A 19193-nucleotide genomic window follows, 5' to 3' on the forward strand; every position below is an offset into this window, starting at 1 on the left:
TCTCTACCTCTCCCTCTCTCTCTCTACCTCTACGCCTCTCTCTCTACCTCTCCCTCTCTCTCTCTACCTCTACGCCTCTCTCTCTACCTCTCCCTCTCTCTACCTCTACGCCTCTCTCTCTACCTCTCCCTCTCTCTACCTCTATGCCTCTCTCTCTCTACCTCTCCCTCTCTCTCTACCTCTACGCCTCTCTCTCTACCTCTCCCTCTCTCTACCTCTACGCCTCTCTCTCTCTCTCTACCTCTCCCTCTCTCTCTACCTCTACGCCTCTCTCTCTCTACCTCTCCCTCTCTCTCTCTACCTCTCCCCCTCTCTCTCTACCTCTACGCCTCTCTCTCTCTACCTCTCCCTCTCTCTCTCTACCTCTCCCTCTCTCTCTCTACCTCTACGCCTCTCTCTCTCTACCTCTCCCTCTCTCTCTCTACCTCTCCCTCTCTCTCTCTACCTCTCCCTCTCTCTCTACCTCTCCCTCTCTCTCTACCTCTCCCTCTCTCTCTCTCTCTCTCTCTCTCTCTCTCTCTCTCTCTCTCTACCTCTCCCTCTCTCTCTACCTCTCCCTCTCTCTCTACCTCTCCCTCTCTCTCTACCTCTCCCTCTCTCTCTACCTCTCCCTCTCTCTCTACCTCTGCCCCTCTCTCTCTCTACCTCTACGCCTCTCTCTCTACCTCTCCCTCTCTCTCTACCTCTCCCTCTCTCTCTACCTCTGCCCCTCTCTCTCTCTACCTCTACGCCTCTCTCTCTACCTCTCCCTCTCTCTCTACCTCTCCCTCTCTCTCTACCTCTGCCCCTCTCTCTCTCTACCTCTCCCTCTCTCTCTCTACCTCTGCCCCTCTCTCTCTCTACCTCTGCCTCTCTCTCTCTACCTCTCCCTCTCTCTCTACCTCTACGCCTCTCTCTCTACCTCTGCCTCTCTCTCTCTACCTCTCCCTCTCTCTCTACCTCTACGCCTCTCTCTCTACCTCTCCCTCTCTCTCTCTACCTCTCCCTCTCTCTCTACCTCTACGCCTCTCTCTCTACCTCTACGCCTCTCTCTCTACCTCTCCCTCTCTCTCTACCTCTGCCCCTCTCTCTCTCTACCTCTACGCCTCTCTCTCTACCTCTCCCTCTCTCTCTACCTCTCCCTCTCTCTCTACCTCTGCCCCTCTCTCTCTCTACCTCTCCCTCTCTCTCTCTACCTCTGCCCCTCTCTCTCTCTACCTCTGCCTCTCTCTCTCTACCTCTCCCTCTCTCTCTACCTCTACGCCTCTCTCTCTACCTCTGCCTCTCTCTCTCTACCTCTCCCTCTCTCTCTACCTCTACGCCTCTCTCTCTACCTCTCCCTCTCTCTCTCTACCTCTCCCTCTCTCTCTACCTCTACGCCTCTCTCTCTACCTCTACGCCTCTCTCTCTACCTCTCCCTCTCTCTCTACCTCTGCCCCTCTCTCTCTCTACCTCTACGCCTCTCTCTCTACCTCTCCCTCTCTCTCTACCTCTCCCTCTCTCTCTACCTCTGCCCCTCTCTCTCTCTACCTCTCCCTCTCTCTCTCTACCTCTGCCCCTCTCTCTCTCTACCTCTACCTCTCTCTCTCTACCTCTCCCTCTCTCTCTACCTCTACGCCTCTCTCTCTACCTCTGCCTCTCTCTCTCTACCTCTCCCTCTCTCTCTACCTCTACGCCTCTCTCTCTACCTCTCCCTCTCTCTCTCTACCTCTCCCTCTCTCTCTACCTCTGCCCCTCTCTCTCTCTACCTCTACGCCTCTCTCTCTACCTCTGCCCCTCTCTCGCTCTCTACCTCTGCCCCTCTGCCCCTCTCTACCTCTGCCCCTCTCACGCTCTCTACCTCTGCCCCTCTCTCGCTCTCTACCTCTGCCCCTCTCACGCTCTCTACCTCTGCCCCTCTCACGCTCTCTACCTCTGCCCCTCTCACGCTCTCTACCTCTGCCCCCTCTCTCGCTCTCTACCTCTGTCCCCCTCTCTCGCGCTCTACCCCTGTCCCCCTCTCTCGCTCTCTCTCTCTACCCCCCTCTCTCGCTCTCTTCCTCTGCCCCCTCTCTCGCTCTCTACCTCTGCCCCCCTCTCTCGCTCTTTTCCTCTGCCTCCCTCTCTCGCACTCTACCTTGCTCTACCTCTGCCTCGCTCTACCTCTGCCTCGCTCTACCTCTGCCTCGCTCTACCTCGGTCTCTCTCTCTCTCTTTTTAGTGGCATGGGAAACATATGCTTATCAAATTAGATTTGTTTTCAATTTTTTTGTGGGTCTGTGTAATCTGAAGGAAATGTGTGTCTCTAATATGGTCATACATTTGGCAGGAGGTTAGGAAGTTCAGCTCAGTTTCCACCTCATTTTGTGGGCAGTGTGCACATAGTCTGTCTTCTCTTAAGAGCCAAGGCTGCCTTTCTCAATATCAAGCTCTCTCCCTCTGCCCCTCTCTCTCTCTGCCCCTCTCTCTCTCTCTGCCCCTCTCTCTCCCTCTGCCCCTCTCTCTCTCTGCTCCTCTCTCTCTCTCTCTCTCTCTCTGCCTCTTTTTTTCCATGAGCTGTTGTTTTCTATTGAATCATATAATCTGTACATTCAATAAGGATCACAATACAATGTTCTCTGCCTCTGCCAGTCTAATCTAATCAGGTGCTGCAGAAGGCCACGCTAACCCAACCCTGCCGCTATACACAAACTAACCAGAATGGCTTAGTTTAAAGAGCAGCTCAGGTTATTTTAAGACTCAGTCAAACGCAATTATGGTCTTTTACTGACTGTAACATCAAATCAGTGGACATGTATTCTATGGTCCCTAACTCACACAGAGATTCATAAAGTCTGAGGCGACATTATTGCTGCTTAGTCTTTGGTCTGACCACAATGGAATGCGGTGGTTGTTGTGTATTCCAGGAAAATGGCAGGTCCCTGTGTTTGGCCCCTTTATTATGACCAATTCAGTGTGAGTCAGATGTGTCAATGAGGTGAGTCATATAACACCAGTCATAGCACAGAGAGAAAACAACAGCACCCATGAAGAGAGTTCATTCAAGCTGTGTCTTTATGCCTGATGCAGTATTCTATCTTACGGCACTCTCTTGATAATTCTCTCTGTTCTGCACTTCAGACTCTTTGTACTCCCTAGATCTGAGCCACCACCCACACAACCTAGGACACAAACACTGGTGGGTTAAACACTTAGCTAAACCTGTGTCAGTATGTTATCCATCACAAGATGTTCTGGCTCCCCGTGGTTGCACACTGTATGTTACTGTAATCAGACAGGAAGTGCTGTCCTCATTGGCCAGTGTACTGTAGGCCCAGTCTGACCTCTGACCCCTGACCTCTGGCCTGCAGTACCTGAGCAGGGTTCTGGAGAGAGAGTGATGCTTCCTGGGGCCGCGGCGAGATGCCCGCTGACCCTTAACAGGCACTGTGTTAATCCGCTCAAAGTGCACCCTCCTGCTGCTGGAGATGGGCAGGGGGCAGGGGGAGAGGGTAGGAAGGTGAGAGGAGGAGGGTGGAAGGTGGAAGGTGGAAGAGGACAGGGCAGGGGGCAGGGGGAGAGGGTAGGAAGGTGAGAGGTGGAGGAGGGCAGGGCAGGGCAAGAAAGAGAAGGAAAGAGAAGGAGAGAAGAAGAGGTGGTGAGCAAGAAACAGCATCTAGAAAAGCGATAAAGACAGAAATACTGCAAAATGGAGTAAAGCTTTTCAAGCATTGAAATTGTGAAGGGAAATAAAGTTTGAACATGCATTAGAATCATACACACTGACCAGACAAAGAACCAGGCATGCGGAGGGTTTCCCAACTCATTCATTCAGACTGTTGAAGAATCAATGCACACAATCACAGCCACAGTTATTTCAACTTTTATACACTGTAATATGAGCCCATCTGCAGACCCAGACAGGCACTGATAAAACACACCACAAACAAACACCTACAAATACCAGTCTGTCCTGTCAAACAAATACAGGTGTCTGGTAAACATCAATATGCAATCAAACCACCAAACTGAAGTGGGTGGGGGCAATCAGGCAGAGAAACGGACAGTATGGTCTCATGCCTTGTTACTGGCATCACACAAGTAGCCTACAGTAACACAAACTGGTCAAAAACATGCCATCCATGACTAAAACATTGCTTATTTCACACCATCATGACAAGTTCATAATCAAATATTTTCAGTGGGCCCACTGCTCAACACCAAAGATAACCAAATCCCATGGAGGTCGTACGATTCCGTGTCACAACCATGATCTAACCAATCAAGGTGTCCTTCAGTAGCTCCAGAGCGTTGGTATGTTCCCCTTACCTCTTGATGGTCTGTGTGATGGAGGACTGGCGTAGCAGGGGCGGCCGGCGGGGGTCAAAGAGGTCGCGAGGCGGGGACCGGAGGTGGGAGGGCTCCACTGGCATGCTGATACTGCGGAGGAAACCCTGGCGCTTCACCGGCTGCAGTGGGGGGGGGGGGGGGCATGGAAAGAGACAGAGATGAAGTACACACAATGAGAGCCATATTGCATGCAGAGATTCACATACAGTTACAACAGACCACAACACAACACTGTGGGAGAGACAATGAGAAAGCAGGGAGAAGAATGAAGACAGAGATCCAGAGAAGAAGTGTGGGATACAAGGAAAGGCAAGCAGAGAGAGAGAAATGAAGAGAGTGATTGAATGAGTGAGTGAATGAGTGAGTGAGTGAGTGAGTGAGTGAGTGAATGAGTGAGTGAGTGAGTGAGTGAGTGAGTGAGTGAGTGAGTGAGTGAGTGAGTGAGTGAGTGAGTGAGTGAGTGAGTGAGTGAGTGAGTGAGTGAGTGAGTGAGTGAGTGAGTGAGTGAGAGAGAGAGTGAGTGAGTGAGAGAGAGAGAGAGAGAGAGAGAGAGAGAGAGAGAGAGAGAGAGAGAGAGAGAGAGAGAGAGAGAGAGAGAGAGAGAGAGAGAGAGAGAGAGAGAGAAAGAGAGAGTGAAAGAGAGAGCAAAAGAAAGAGTGAACAATAGGGATAAAGAGAGCGATAGAGACAGGGGGAGAGAGAGAGAAGGAGAGAGAGTGTGTGCTGTACCTGGACGAAGGTGGGTGGCTCATCCAGGGACACCTGAGCAGTGGGAATGTCCAGTCTGAGCCATGGAGGCTTCTTCCTCTGCAGGCTGCTGGTGCTCTCATGGCGTGGTTCAGCCATGCTCCCAACCCCACCACACGCCTCCCACCTACAGGGAGAGAGAGAGACGAAGGGAAAGATGAGACTGATACATATCCATCCTACAAGTGTAATCACATCCTCTTTGTCCCTCAGGAGTTTCAGTTAAAAGACTAATCAACAATTTGTAAATGAAAGCCTGAGAGCATCCCGATAATGACTTGATTTGAAACTTTGATTTTCATAGCTTGTGTTGCAGAGTCATTACACAAGATGGTGCTGATGAGCCTTGAGTCACCCCATGTGACAGGGTCTGTACTGCTATCGTAAAACCAGCTAGAAAAGCAGAGCGCCAAATGGAGAGATTACCAGACCACAGCTGTTTACTCTTACCCAGAAAGAAGCACACGGAACCATTTAACAAAGCAATAAATATTTGTGCAGCGGGAGTGGGGAAGTTTATGATCTAAGGACTAATCCCGAAATGCCAGAGATGAAATTGAACTTAATCCCACCTTGTTGTTATATATTGCTCTATTCTAGGCCTATCCCCCGCCAGGCATTTGTGGGAGAGCCTAAATTGCTAGGTCTTTTCCCATGACGCAGCCTCGAGACCACAGGTGGTGCAATGAACCTCGCCGGCCTCCGTCAGAGAAATCTCCTCTTCCCTAGAGCATCGTTATCAACAATCCTTCACTTCAGCTTGGGTTCTCGCACAGTCTCACTTATCTCTCTGTTTGTAATATCCTGTTATTTTCCTCACTGCCAATTATGGTAAAATAATACAGTGTCCTTCAAACACCAGGGTGGCACTCTTAAAGTGCTCTGCGACATTCTCCTCGGGGGCATCATAGGAAGACTGAAACAATCATTCCCGCGGTGAGATACATGAATGCGTAAATGAAGACTATTTCCACCAAGAAAAACACTGAAGCATGCACCATTGGGTAGTTCCTCACCAGAGAAGCTGTTATTAAACCCTGTGAATGTGAGGAAAAACACTCTCCTCACTTGTCACATGATATTTGTCTTTCACAGACTCTCATTTTGCTCAAATGCCCCACAAGAAGAGGGATGGGGGCCCTAACGTGGTCTTGTGCTTTCACTTCAGCAGCATCAGAGGGCTATGAGCGGGCTGGCAGCAGTCATACAGGGTCACGCATTCTCTTCTACGGTTACAGAGCTTTAGGTCCTTGGAAAGTCCATGGCAATGTCAAGCACATCTGCTTTGCGTTGCATTTTAACACACTACAGGCTCCTGTTTTAGCCCAAGTGATGATGGGAGCGTTCATATGAAACATAAATCCTGCCACAGAGCCAGCGAGGCTGACAAAGGAGGGCAGTGGAGGGAGGCAGGAGTGAAACCCCAGGCCGGAGGCGCTGTCCACGGATAGAGAGGAGAGGCGTGAAGGTGAGGTCAACCACACTGCTAGTAACAGCAGCCTGGTCCCAGTCAGCCAAGTCATCATTGACGGCTGGTGTTCACGAGCCATCGGTTCACAGCAGGACACACATGCAGTCAGTCCCATCCTGACGTGTCCAATCATGTGTGAAAATGGTCTACAACACACAACTGGGTTCAAGTAGTATTTGCTTTATGTAAATACCTTAACTGAGTTTGATTGAGCTTGCCTGGTGCAATGGAACCAAGGGAATAGTACCAAAAGTGCAAACCCTGCCAATATGGCACTCCGTGTAGGCTCAATATAATGCAGCAATTATTTGAAAGAAAACACATACTATTTGAACCCAGGTCGGACACAGAGAGCGCGTACTGAACAAGTCCATAAGCTTGTGGTAAATAGCTAGCTACTGTGAAGACAGAGCCAACAAGAGGTCGGTCACTTCACCCATGGACGCCATGCTGAGACATTCTGCCCCACTGCACAGAGTGGAGAGGGGGCTCTGTGGTGGAATGCTGTCCGACCTCCCCAGCCTTTATGTCTGGTCAGGAGCTCTGGACTGTGATGACTGGCCAGGATTAGCTGTTAGCTGAGCCAGATGGGAACAAAGCAGGCCAGCCTAGGGTGTGAGGGAGGGAGGTGTGAGGGAGACAAGAGGGGGAGACTGCCCTCACTGACTTGGAACCAGGTTCTTCTGTGCAGAGGAAGATGAGCAGAGAAAATATCACAAGATGACACATTTCGAAGCACGGTCACTCAGCTCCATATGAGCTCAGACTTCTAGTGACGGTACAGGTCATGACTGTAGGTTTTCTGACCGGGGGTATAAGGCGTAGCGACAGCCTCCCCTGGTCTCCTACTGGGGTGAGTCATGGACCAGGTGAAGCTCTGTTTGACCAGCTAGCAACCAACACCTGGAGGAGGGAAACTTCAGCCTGTCTGTCTTCAGCCTTTGCACTTGTACAAAACACCCACTACAACATTGCTGCCAGAACCACACACACAAACCCTCTCTTCTATAGCCCAGACAGCCCTGAAGCTACAGCTCCCATAATTTGCTTTTAACTACAAACTCTAGGGATCTTAGTACTTAGTGATCCAACACAGCAGAGGTATATGCCCTGGTTCTGCAGATTGTATCGAGGGATGGGAGCCTAATTGTCTTCCACACTCAGTCTCATTTGATTCCAGGCCCTGGAGCCGTGACTGTAGTGTGTTTGAACTGGGACTCAGCCTCTGTCTACTGCTGAATCTACGCTCCACTATCTCCTGGGTTTGTAGCTAACACAGGGGTCTTTGTCGCCTCCGATTCTCCCCACGGTTTTCCTACGGCCAACCCACTTAAATCCTCCTGCCTGCTGCCTGGCTTTCCTCTCATCCTTACTACCCTGTGTACACACTCTGAGTGTAACTCTGAGAGAGGCCAGGTGGGTGACGCGTCTGGCACACTGAGACCTATGAAAATCTGAAACCTTCGACAGACCTACTTACAGACAGACTGACAGACCTACAGACAGGCAGACCTACAAACAGACAGTTGTGTGCTTCGGAAGCCTGTCTCCTTCTCTCTTGTCCTTCAGTCCAGTCCAAAGTCAACATGGCAGCTGACTTGGCAGAGTTCTGAGGCTTGTGTCTGGGGAGGAGGATGGGAGGATGGCAGCCGCAAGCCGGATGCTAGGTCTGCAGGCTCCAGGACACCCAGCGTGGACACAGGCTGTGGTTATGGCAGTGATCTACCACGTGGCAGTCTTTAACATGGCAGTCATCTCCTCTCACCAGGATAATGAATGAGTACAGTACATTAGGCCTGCATGAAGGCCAAGAGCCTAGCTAGTATTCAGGGTCATCCATCCCAGTCTGAGAGGCACACTGACTGGACTTTATAGGGAGGAAGTCCTTGAGAAATGGAGATGTCCTTGAGGAGAAATGATGTTGATTGAATTCTACATTTTGGACCCCATCCAAGGACACAGGATTATCATTTTCCCTGACTCCTGACTCCTTATAGTTTCAATTCACATTCAAGTTCCAAAAGGATTGAAGGCAAGTGGCTCAACCATTTATTTATTTGATACTATCACATTAATGCTTATTACTGCTTAATATTATTAATTAATTAGTCTGTCTGTCTGTCTGTCTGTCTGTCTGTCTGTCTGTCTGTCTGTCTGTCTGTCTGTCTGTCTGTCTGTCTGTCTGTCTGTCTGTCTGTCTGTCTGTCTGTCTGTCTGTCTGTCTGTCTGTCTGTCTGTCTGTCTGTCTGTCTGTCTGCACTCAGCATTCTTAAAGTTAACCATAGCCGCGGGAAGTAGTTTGGGGGTGGGGCTGGACAAATCTTTTTGCCCGCGCTGGCGTTGCAGATGGATTTATGTTTTATTGATACATTTTTAAATTCAGATTTGTCAGGGGTTGCTGCAGCACCATCAGCACCCCTACCCTTAATTCCCACGACATGAGGTTAACGAGATTTAATGTGTGGGCCCTTTAAAGAGATTTGTTTTAACTTCCAGATCCACATCTGAAGAATGAAAACACCCACTCCCATCCTTGCAACATGCACACTGCAAGATTAGCTTCCTGCTGACGCTTCAACTCCAGGCTAATGCATGTGAGAAACGAACGCTTCCTACTCAACCATGAGATGCATTTACAACAAACTCGATTGACTGTGTTTTTACATTCTGGTGTTGCTGTTGCTCTCCATTAGCGGGGAAGACTGGCAGGCAGACTAAGCCCAGAGGACTGACCCTGGTCTCTCCAGGTGCAGGGTAGGACATGAGGCTTCCAGGTTATCAAACTGACAGCCAGGCTCAACCACAGTGATTTACCTCCCTGGCAGCCATGTAGGTCTATTGTTGGTGTATGTGCCGCATGCACGCACACACACACACACACACACACACACACACACACACACACACACACACACACACACACACACACACACACACACACACACACACACACACACACACACACACACACACACACACACACACACACACACACACACACACACACACACACACACCCTGGATGAGGTTTTTAGGCCATCTATTAATATAATGACTTGGTAAATGGGTGCCAGTCATGCATAGAGAGGCAGTGAGTATTGACAATGGAGGGCCCAGCTGTAACAGGTAAAGCTTGAAGACAAACAGTGGTGAGGAGGGCTGGGGGCTGCAAGGAGCTTTGTAGATGTGCCTTCCTTCACTGCCTCTTTCAGCTGCCTGTCTGAAAGGGCTTTGGTGGGCGAGGGCAGGGGTTAATTCTCATTGTTCACTTTTCAACAGGACCTAGTTCTCCTGCTGCGATCTCACAACGTTTCCTTAATTGACACATCCTGTTTGACGTTATCCACATTCTAAATGTAGCCCTTTTTTGATGCCTGCTGAGCAGAAACAAATGTTCCACTGAAAAATCTTCATTTCATCTGCTCAAACTGGTCGCCCTAACTTCCTGATACTAAACACCCCTCGACATAAGATCTAATCGATAGAAAATGACAACATGATCCATCCATTTCATTATCCATGTGTGCAGGAATGCATTTGTCAGCAGCCTCTCTCATCTAATGCCAGCCCAGATTTGGAAATAGAAGTGATACATTATACATTTCTGAAATGGGTCTTGTACAGTATGTTTCCCAAGACCTCCATCCAGGGACATAACCTGAATTCATAATACGCTGTCACTGGAACATTCCATAGCAACATTCCATATGATCTTCAGTTGAACAGCCCCCCACCATCTCTCCCCCTCGAGATCGCTGGCTCAGCTGTTAGCAGGGCTGAATCATTCAAATTCCTGGGGAACATCATCTCCCACAACCTCAGACAACATCACAGCGGTCACCAAGAAGACACAACAGTGGACATACTACCTGCGGCAGCTGAATTTTAAAAAAATTGCCCAGGCAATCCTGATCCGGTTTTACACATCAATCCTTGAGTCCATCCTCACCTCCTCCATCACCGTCTGGGTCTGCCCACTGTAAGGGCAAACTGCAAAGCATTGTCCTTTCTGCATAGCGGTTCATAGGCTGTCACCTGCCCTCCAGGACAAGGAAGCGTGCAGGAAAGATCATCGCCGACTCCTCCCACCCCGGTCACCCCCTACTCCAAAAATGCACCTCTGGCAGGCGGTTCAGGTCACTCTTGATCAAAACCTCCCGCCACAAAGTTTATTACCCTGGACTGTGGCCCTCACCAACCAGCCATCTGGCGCATAGAGACTAAAGGACTGTGGCCCTCACCAACCAGCCATCTGGCGCATAGAGACTAAAGGACTGTGGCCCTCACCAACCAGCCATCTGGCACATAGAGACTAAAGGACTGTGGACACTAAAGGACACTCTATGCTGCACACCGCATCAAGCCATCTCTGAACTGCACATAAAGTAACTGCACTAAAATAACTGCATTGCACTCTGTCCATCTCTCTGCATTTAGATATATTCATACTGATAATGTAAATGTGTATATCCACTGTATATCAACCGTATACCCACTGTATATCAACCGTATACCCACTGTATATCAACCGTATACCCACTGTATATCAACCGTATACCCACTGTATATCAACCGTATACCCACTGTTTATTAACCGTATACCCACTGTATATCAACCGTATACCCACTGTATATTTATACATCTGCTCATTCTCTTATAGCGCTATACTCACTCTACCTAGTTGTATATAATGCAGGTAAACTTCGTATCAACTCAGTTGCCTGTATTCTGTCTCTAAATGTTGTCTATCACTAGTAGCACCATATCACCATGTACAATTCTGAGTATGTGTAAATGTACCTGGTGAACAAAGGTGATTCTGATTCTGAAAGTGAGCAGCATTGCTGGAGAAAGCACATCAAGTCTAACCAGTCTGGTCAGCCAGTGTCTGGGCTGGGCGAGGGATTTCCTCCATGCTGCTTCGGTGTGCTCTGCTGCTCACTCCCTGCTCCATGTACAGGACAGGACGTCTGTGTCCCAAATTGCACCCTATTCCCCATACAGTGCACTACTTTTGGCCAAAAAGTGGGGTGTCATTTCAGTAGGCCCTGTGTGCGGACAGTCACAGGAAAATGCTCCGTCTTATTGTAAGTGACAGAGCTCCAGACAATGCAGCTGGCTGCGTGGCAGAGCTGAGGCTAAGGAGGCAGGCTGGGTAGATGAGGGTGGCTGGGTAGAGGGAGGCAGGCTGGGTAGATGAGGCAAGCTGGGCAGAGGGAGGCAGGCTGGGTAGATGAGGCAGGCTGGGTAGATGAGGGTGGCTGGGTAGAGGGAGGCAGGCTGGGTAGATGAGGCAGGCTGGGTAGATGAGGCAGGCTGGGTAGATGAGGCAGGCTGGGTAGATGAGGCAGGCTGGGCAGATGAGGGTGGCTGGGTAGAGGGAGGCAGGCTGGGTAGAGGGAGGCAGGCTGGGTAGATGATGGTGGCTGGGTAGAGGAAGGCAGGCTGGGTAGATGAGGCAAGCTGGGCAGAGGGAGGCAGGCTGGGTAGATGAGGCAGGCTGGGTAGATGAGGCAGGCTGGGCAGAGGGAGGCAGGCTGGGTAGATGAGGCAGGCTGGGCAGAGGGAGGCAGGCTGGGTAGATGAGGCAGGCTGGGCAGAGGGAGGCAGGCTGGGTAGATGAGGCAGGCTGGGTAGATGAGGCAGGCTGGGTAGATGAGGCAGGCTGGGTAGATGAGGCAGGCTGGGCAGAGGGAGGCAGGCTGGGTAGATGAGGCAGGCTGGGTAGATGAGGCAGGCTGGGCAGAGGGAGGCAGCCTGGGTAGATGAGGCAGGCTGGGCAGAGGGAGGCATGCTGGGTAGATGAGGCAGGCTGGGCAGAGGGAGGCAGGCTGGGTAGATGAGGCGGGCTGGGCAGAGGGAGGCAGGCTGGGTAGATGAGGCGGGCTGGGTAGAGGGAGGCAGGCTGGGTAGATGAGGCGGGCTGGGCAGAGGGAGGCAGGATGGGCGTAGGGGGAAGAGGAAGAGAAAGAGAGAGACATGCTGGCGTGCAGGCCAAGGCAGGCGCCATGATGGATGATCTCATTAATCTGGGTACTGAGAAGGCTGGACACTTCCTTCCTGAGAAACTGAACATCCTGACCCAAGGCTCTGCTTCCTCGCTCTCTCATTCTCTCTCGCTTCCTCTCTCTCTCTACCCAGCATTTCTCCCGAATATATCTTTATCTTTCTCTCGTCCTCTGTTGCTGAACCTCAATCCCTTTATTTTGGTTTTCTCTAAATGTCTTTGTGTATAATTGTATTTTTCCCTCTTTTCTCTGGATGAGTGATACACTATGGAAAACTATAAGACAATGACTTCGCTTTAGTACCGCATATCATGTCCCTTTTCACCTAACAGAATATGCACCATAAATACCCTAAACCTGGATAAAAACAGAGATTCTTCTTGGTAATGTTGACCATCACCATGCTGGAGTTGACACTAACAACAATGCCACCTATCCATCATGGCTGCAGTCAGCCTGCCTCACTACATGTCGAAAGCAATGCAAAGCCTGACATAAAGGAAACAATGGGAGGAAAATATGCCATTGAGCAGCTCACTCTCTTACCCAAACACTGACCTCACTCCTCATATGACTCTATAGGCCTACTATGCTGCAATCTGCATGCACCGTAGGCAACAACACTCCCACAAAGTCATTACTGCCAAGGAGCCCAACAAGACCTCATCCTTCAAGTGTGTTTGGATGGACAAGGAACGCGCTAAGCAATTGGAACACACATCTGATCTGGCAGTGGACCTAGATGGGAGATCTAGAGACCGTCAATCAACTGCACTTAATAACAACGGCCTCGGTGTTGTGTAACACCTGATCCATCTGACGCCCATCTGGGCATTTATTACAGCATGGTGCTGCTTTTTATCTTTAAATAGCACACACACACACACACGCATGCACACGCACACACCACTGTCAAGCGAGACCAATTAAGAAGCTGACAGAAGCTGCAGTGTCTTAGTTTGGGAGCCTATGGATTTCTGAAACAGACGCAGATTAAAGGACTAAGAATATCAACACAACGTTCATGTTGGAGGAGAGACAGCAAGACCAGGTGACCACGCTGATTGTGGAAGCAGAGTTTGGACGCAGACTAGAGTTGCCTCTGTGATATAACCACGGGTGTAAACGCAACTCTCTGTTTCTCTTTCCCTCTTTCCCTCCTTCACACCTTCTCCCTGATGACTAACAGAGCAGTGTGACTCTAAACCACGTGGTTTCCATGCACACGGCGCTGGGATGACAAGGGGATTTTCACCAGGGTTTTTTAAGGGGGAAAGGAAGGAGGGTCTAGCTCCAGTTCCTCTCCTCAGTCTGGGCGTATGGCCTGGCGGTATGCTCCTCTTACATGGAAGGAAATACTCCACATAGCTGCAGACCAGGCCTGGGTAGCGGAGGCCAAGGAGCCGCCCTGTGTCCGGCCCGCTCCGCACCATTAAGATTCAGTGTGTGTCTAGCCTGAGGCAAACTGACACAGTGACATGTGACAGGCTGTCACCCCGAAACATCCCCGTCTGACATTAAAACACAAACACAACAGGAATACCCTCTGCAGCTGACCCAGGGATCCAGTGTCATGGCTGGGGAAGGGCCAGAGGGGAGAACTGGCATGATAGGCCTGTCTGGTGGAACCTCATTCCATTCCCCATGTTTGCTCACTCAGACACCAGGGCCGGCTCGCCCTACCGTCCGGGAAAACACACGCACGCACGCACACACGCACACACACACACACACACCACGGGAGATTTTATAGTGCAAAGTCAACACTTGGAAGTGAGTGGCTTTCAATCCAAAGTGAGTGTGAACGTGCCACATACGGTGCATGGGAAAAACCTCTGCTACTGCTGTCCAAACAGTATTGACTGTATGCTAAGATCTAGTGCCAGAGGTACTATGTATGAGAGGATAAGTAGGTCTCTGACGCTGTTCTGTGTGCATACAGTCTATTTATAGAACTTCAATGGCCAACGTCCTGCTGGAGATAGACTATAGACAAGCTTACATAATGACAGACATGCTAGATATCAAGGCAGTAGAAAGTACTGTAGGATGATATAACGGCAAATGCTACTACTGTAACTGGAAAAATGATGGCCGCATCCTTTTAACATCTCACTAGTGACTTCACAGCACGATGTGCACTGTACTGTACAGTGACAGTGTTATGCAGTTCATCACTCTCATAACACCCTCCTGCCTCATATACAGCATATTTAATTGCCAGTGTGGGAACTCTAAAATGAAGCAAAGTTGAGCAGGCAACATCCCAATGAATACATTGAGAAAACAGTGCATATATCTTCCTCTGGAAATCAACATGAAAAAAAGGGTGAGATGTGTTTTATATCAGGGAGAGGAATTAGCCCTAAATTGCCACGTCTACTGAATCAGTTCACTTGAAGTTGAGTAAGTTCTGCCCAGGCAAAACGGTTTTTCCACTTTTCTTTAGGGGGTGAAATATTATTGCAAGGGTGGATAATTCAACAGATAAATTATTAAGCCATTCTACACTTGTGAATAATTCATTGTGTATTTCCCATTGGAGCTGGCATGGCTCGCACACACACACACACACACACACACACACAGAGCGACAGAGAGAGAGAGAGAGACAGAGAGAGAGAGAACCACTTGGCCCATAGCACTCTGTGACTACAGTAGTACACTTACTGTCTCTTTTCTCAAAACTCTTTAGCATGCCCCTCTTAGCGCAACTCTTTAGCATGCCCCTCTTAGCGCAACTCTTTATCGTGCCCCTCTTAGCTCAACTCTTTAGCATGCCCCTCTTAGCGCAACTCTTTATCGTGCCCCTCTTAGCGCAACTCTTTAGCATGCCCCTCTTAGCGCAACTCTTTAGCGTGCTCCTCTTAGCGCAACTCTTTATCGTGCCCCTCTTAGCTCAACTCTTTAGCATGCCCCTCTTAGCGCAACTCTTTATCGTGCCCCTCTTAGCGCAACTCTTTAGCATGCCCCTCTTAGCGCAACTCTTTAGCGTGCTCCTCTTAGCGCAACTCTTTATCGTGCCCCTCTTAGCTCAACTCTTTAGCATGCCCCTCTTAGCGCAACTCTTTATCGTGCCCCTCTTAGCTCAACTCTTTAGCATGCCCCTCTTAGCGCAACTCTTTATCGTGCCCCTCTTAGCGCAACTCTTTAGCATGCCCCTCTTAGCGCAACTCTTTATCGTGCCCCTCTTAGCGCAACTCTTTAGCATGCCCCTCTTAGCGCAACTCTTTAGCGTGCTCCTCTTAGCGCAACTCTTTAGCATGCCCCTCTTAGTGCAACTCTTTATCGTGCCCCTCTTAGCGCAACTCTTTATCGTGCCCCTCTTAGCTCAACTCTTTAGCGTGCCCCTCTTAGCTCAACTCTTTAACTTGCCCCTCTTAGCACAACTCTTTAGCGTGCCCCTCTTAGCTCAACTCTTTAGCTTGCCTCCTCTTAGCGCAACTCTTTACTGTGCAACTCTTTACTGTGCAACTCTTTACTGTGCAACTCTTTAGCGTGCCCTTCTTAGCTCAACTCTTTAGCGTGCCCTTCTTAGCTCAACTCTTTAGCTTGCCCCTCTTAGCTCAACTCTTTAACTTGCCCCTCTTAGCACAACTCTTTAACTTGCCCCTCTTAGCTCAACTCTTTAGCGTGCCCCTCTTAGCTCAACTCTTTAACTTGCCCCTCTTAGCTCAACTCTTTAGCGTGCCCCTCTTAGCGCAACTCTTTACTGTGCAACTCTTTACTGTGCAACTCTTTACTGTGCAACTCTTTACTGTGCAACTCTTTAGCGTGCCCCTCTTAGCTCAACTCTTTAGCGTGCCCCTCTTAGCTCAACTCTTTAGCTTGCCTCCTCTTAGCGCAACTCTTTACTGTGCAACTCTTTACTGTGCAACTCTTTACTGTGCAACTCTTTACTGTGCAACTCTTTAGCGTGCCCCTCTTAGCTCAACTCTTTAGCGTGCCCCTCTTAGCTCAACTCTTTAGCTTGCCTCCTCTTAGCGCAACTCTTTAGCTTGCCTCCTCTTAGCGCAACTCTTTAGTGAGCCCCTCTTAGCGCAAATCGTTGGTGAGCCCCTCTGAGCTCAACTCTTTAGCGTGCCTCCCTTAGCGCAACGCTTTAGCGTGCCCCTCTTAGCGCAACTATTTAGCGTGCCCCTCTTAGCGCAACTCTTTAGCGTGCCCCTCTTAGCGCAACTCTTTAACGTGCCCCTCTTAGCTCAACTCTTTAGCGTGCTCCTCTTAGCTCAACTCTTTAGCGTGCCCCTCTTAGCTCAACTCTTTAGCGTGCCCCTCTTAGCTCAACTCTTTAGCGTGCTCCTCTTAGCTCAACTCTTTAGCGTGCCCCTCTTAGCTCAACTCTTTAGCATGCCCCTCTTAGCGTGCCCCTCTTAGCTCAACTCTTTAGCGTGCCCCTCTTAGCTCAACTCTTTAGCGTGCCCCTCTTTGCTCAACTCTTTAGCGTGCCCCTCTTTGCTCAACTCTTTAGCGTGCCCCTCTTAGCTCAACTCTTTAGCGTGCGCCTCTTAGCGCAACTCTTTATCGTGCCCCTCTTAGCGCAACTCTTTATCGTGCCCCTCTTAGCGCAACTCTTTATCGTGCCCCTCTTAGCGCAACTCTTTATCGTGCCCCTCTTAGCGCAAATCGTTGGTGAGCCCCTCTGAGCTCAACTCTTTAGCGTGCCTCCCTTAGCGCAACGCTTTAGCGTGCCCCTCTTAGCGCAACTCTTTAACGTGCCCCTCAGCGCAACTCTTTAACGTGCCCCTCTTAGCGCAACTCTTTAGCGTGCCCCTCTTAGCTCAACTCTTTAACGTGCCCCTCTTTGCTCAACTCTTTAGCGTGCGCCTCTTAGCGCAACTCTTTATCGTGCCCCTCTTAGCGCAACTCTTTATCGTGCCCCTCTTAGCGCAACTCTTTATCGTGCCCCTCTTAGCGCAACTCTTTATCGTGCCCCTCTTAGCGCAACTCTTTATCGTGCCCCTCTTAGCGCAACTCTTTATCGTGCCCCTCTTAGCTCAACTCTTTAACGTGCCCCTCTTAGCTCAACTCTTTAGCGTGCGCCTCTTAGCGCAACTCTTTATCGTGCCCCTCTTAGCGCAACTCTTTATCGTGCCCCTCTTAGCGCAACTCTTTATCGTGCCCCTCTTAGCGCAACTCTTTATCGTGCCCCTCTTAGCGCAACTCTTTATCGTGCCCCTCTTAGCGCAACTCTTTATCGTGCCCCTCTTAGCGCAACGCTTTAGCGTGCCCCTCTGAGCTCAACTCTTTAGCGTGCCTCCCTTAGCGCAACGCTTTAGCGTGCCCCTCTTAGCGCAACTCTTTAACGTGCCCCTCTTAGCGCAACTCTTTAACGTGCCCCTCTTAGCGCAACTCTTTAGCGTGCCCCTCTTAGCACAACTCTTTAATGTGCCCATTTTACTGAAGCTCCACTCCTAACCTACAGCAGCACTTGAGATGGTTGGTACATATCTTTACTCTGGTGGAAAAACCAGCCTCACTGTAAATCTGTATCTTGTCTGGACACATGCCAGTGTTTGCACATCTCATATAAAGACAGACGACTCCAAACTTGCCTCATGGGCCAGATGCCTTATACTATTCTAAGACAAGTAAATGCAATTTGATTTAACACAATCAAATACTGTGTCTTCTTGTGCATGGACAGTGATTACATCAGCTGATTCTTAGGGCACGCACACACACACACACACACACACTCATACAACCTCCTCAAGTCTGAGATGTGGTGGGAATAGAGAGGGTGTTTTATCCTAGCCTGAAGTCCCTGAGACTGCTGCTATCATGCCAGGGCCCCAGACGGTACTTTTTCGCATGGAAACTCTCCTTATCTCCCCCAGCAGACAACCCAGTGTGCCCACACAGAAAGGCCTGTCACCTGGGGAGAGAGTGGGAGTAGAGATCCACCTAGACCCAGGGCCCCTCTGACATCCACCCCCCAGACCACTGCAGCCTGAAAGACAGGGTGTGACCATGACAACAGCTACTCCATGTAGCAGCCTTGTAATAGGTATATCTATGAGTTTCCAGTATTTAACAGCCTGGAGATGGGTAGGAATGCTGTGGGGACAAAGAGCAGAGTAAAGAACGGAGATAATAACATGAGCATGACACTCTCAAGGACATGACCTCATTTTAACGAGAACTAGGAGATCTGGGTCAAAGGTTGAAAACACAGAGGAGGTGTGTGATTGGACTAGTTCAACCATGACCATTTATCAACATGAACCTTTTAAGCTGAGTTGGTTTAACTGAGGTTGAGTGGTTTAACAAGATAACGTCTACAGTAGAACAATGCTGAAACCATCTTCTGTCAAACTAAATGTTAGCCTACATAACGATAATAACATAACTTGTTACTCAAAATGCCAAAAGGGTTATCCAAGTAATAACATTACTCAACATTTCATGATTGATGAACATGACACTTTTACACTATATAAAAAATCACAGTAATTACATGTGTATAAATAAAATACTGTCTCTCCGCTCTCTGCACTGACAGTTTACTTATTCACAAATTCAAAACAGTGCTATGAAACCGGCCTGACAGGGCAAGGGAAACCACTGGGTGAGCCACAGCATGCAAATCTGAAACAGCCCTCTCTCTCTCTCTCTCTCTCTCTCTCTCTCTCCATAATCAGTCAATCAATAACATTAGCATTTGACTTAGCGACCA

The 19193-nt window shown here is 49.5% G+C and overlaps 1 protein-coding gene across 2 annotated transcripts in view; it reads right to left on the reverse strand.

Moving 5' to 3' along the window:
* LOC139564816 (inactive rhomboid protein 1-like) overlaps window positions 1–19193 on the reverse strand; it is a 47134-nt gene that overhangs the window by 14530 nt on the left and 13411 nt on the right. The window contains exons 2-4 of one of the 2 annotated variants that reach the window (XM_071384659.1): window positions 5017–5161; window positions 4267–4406; window positions 3312–3419 (exon numbers count right to left, since the gene is read on the reverse strand). In XM_071384659.1, the coding sequence (XP_071240760.1) occupies window positions 3312–3419; window positions 4267–4406; window positions 5017–5133 (365 nt within the window). In that variant the 5' untranslated portion in view covers window positions 5134–5161. The remainder of the gene's footprint in view (window positions 1–3311; window positions 3420–4266; window positions 4407–5016; window positions 5162–19193) is intronic. The other variant, XM_071384661.1, reaches the window with a different exon arrangement.

This window comes from Salvelinus alpinus, chromosome 36 (genome assembly GCF_045679555.1).
Source record: "Salvelinus alpinus chromosome 36, SLU_Salpinus.1, whole genome shotgun sequence".
Taxonomy (NCBI): domain Eukaryota; kingdom Metazoa; phylum Chordata; class Actinopteri; order Salmoniformes; family Salmonidae; genus Salvelinus; species Salvelinus alpinus.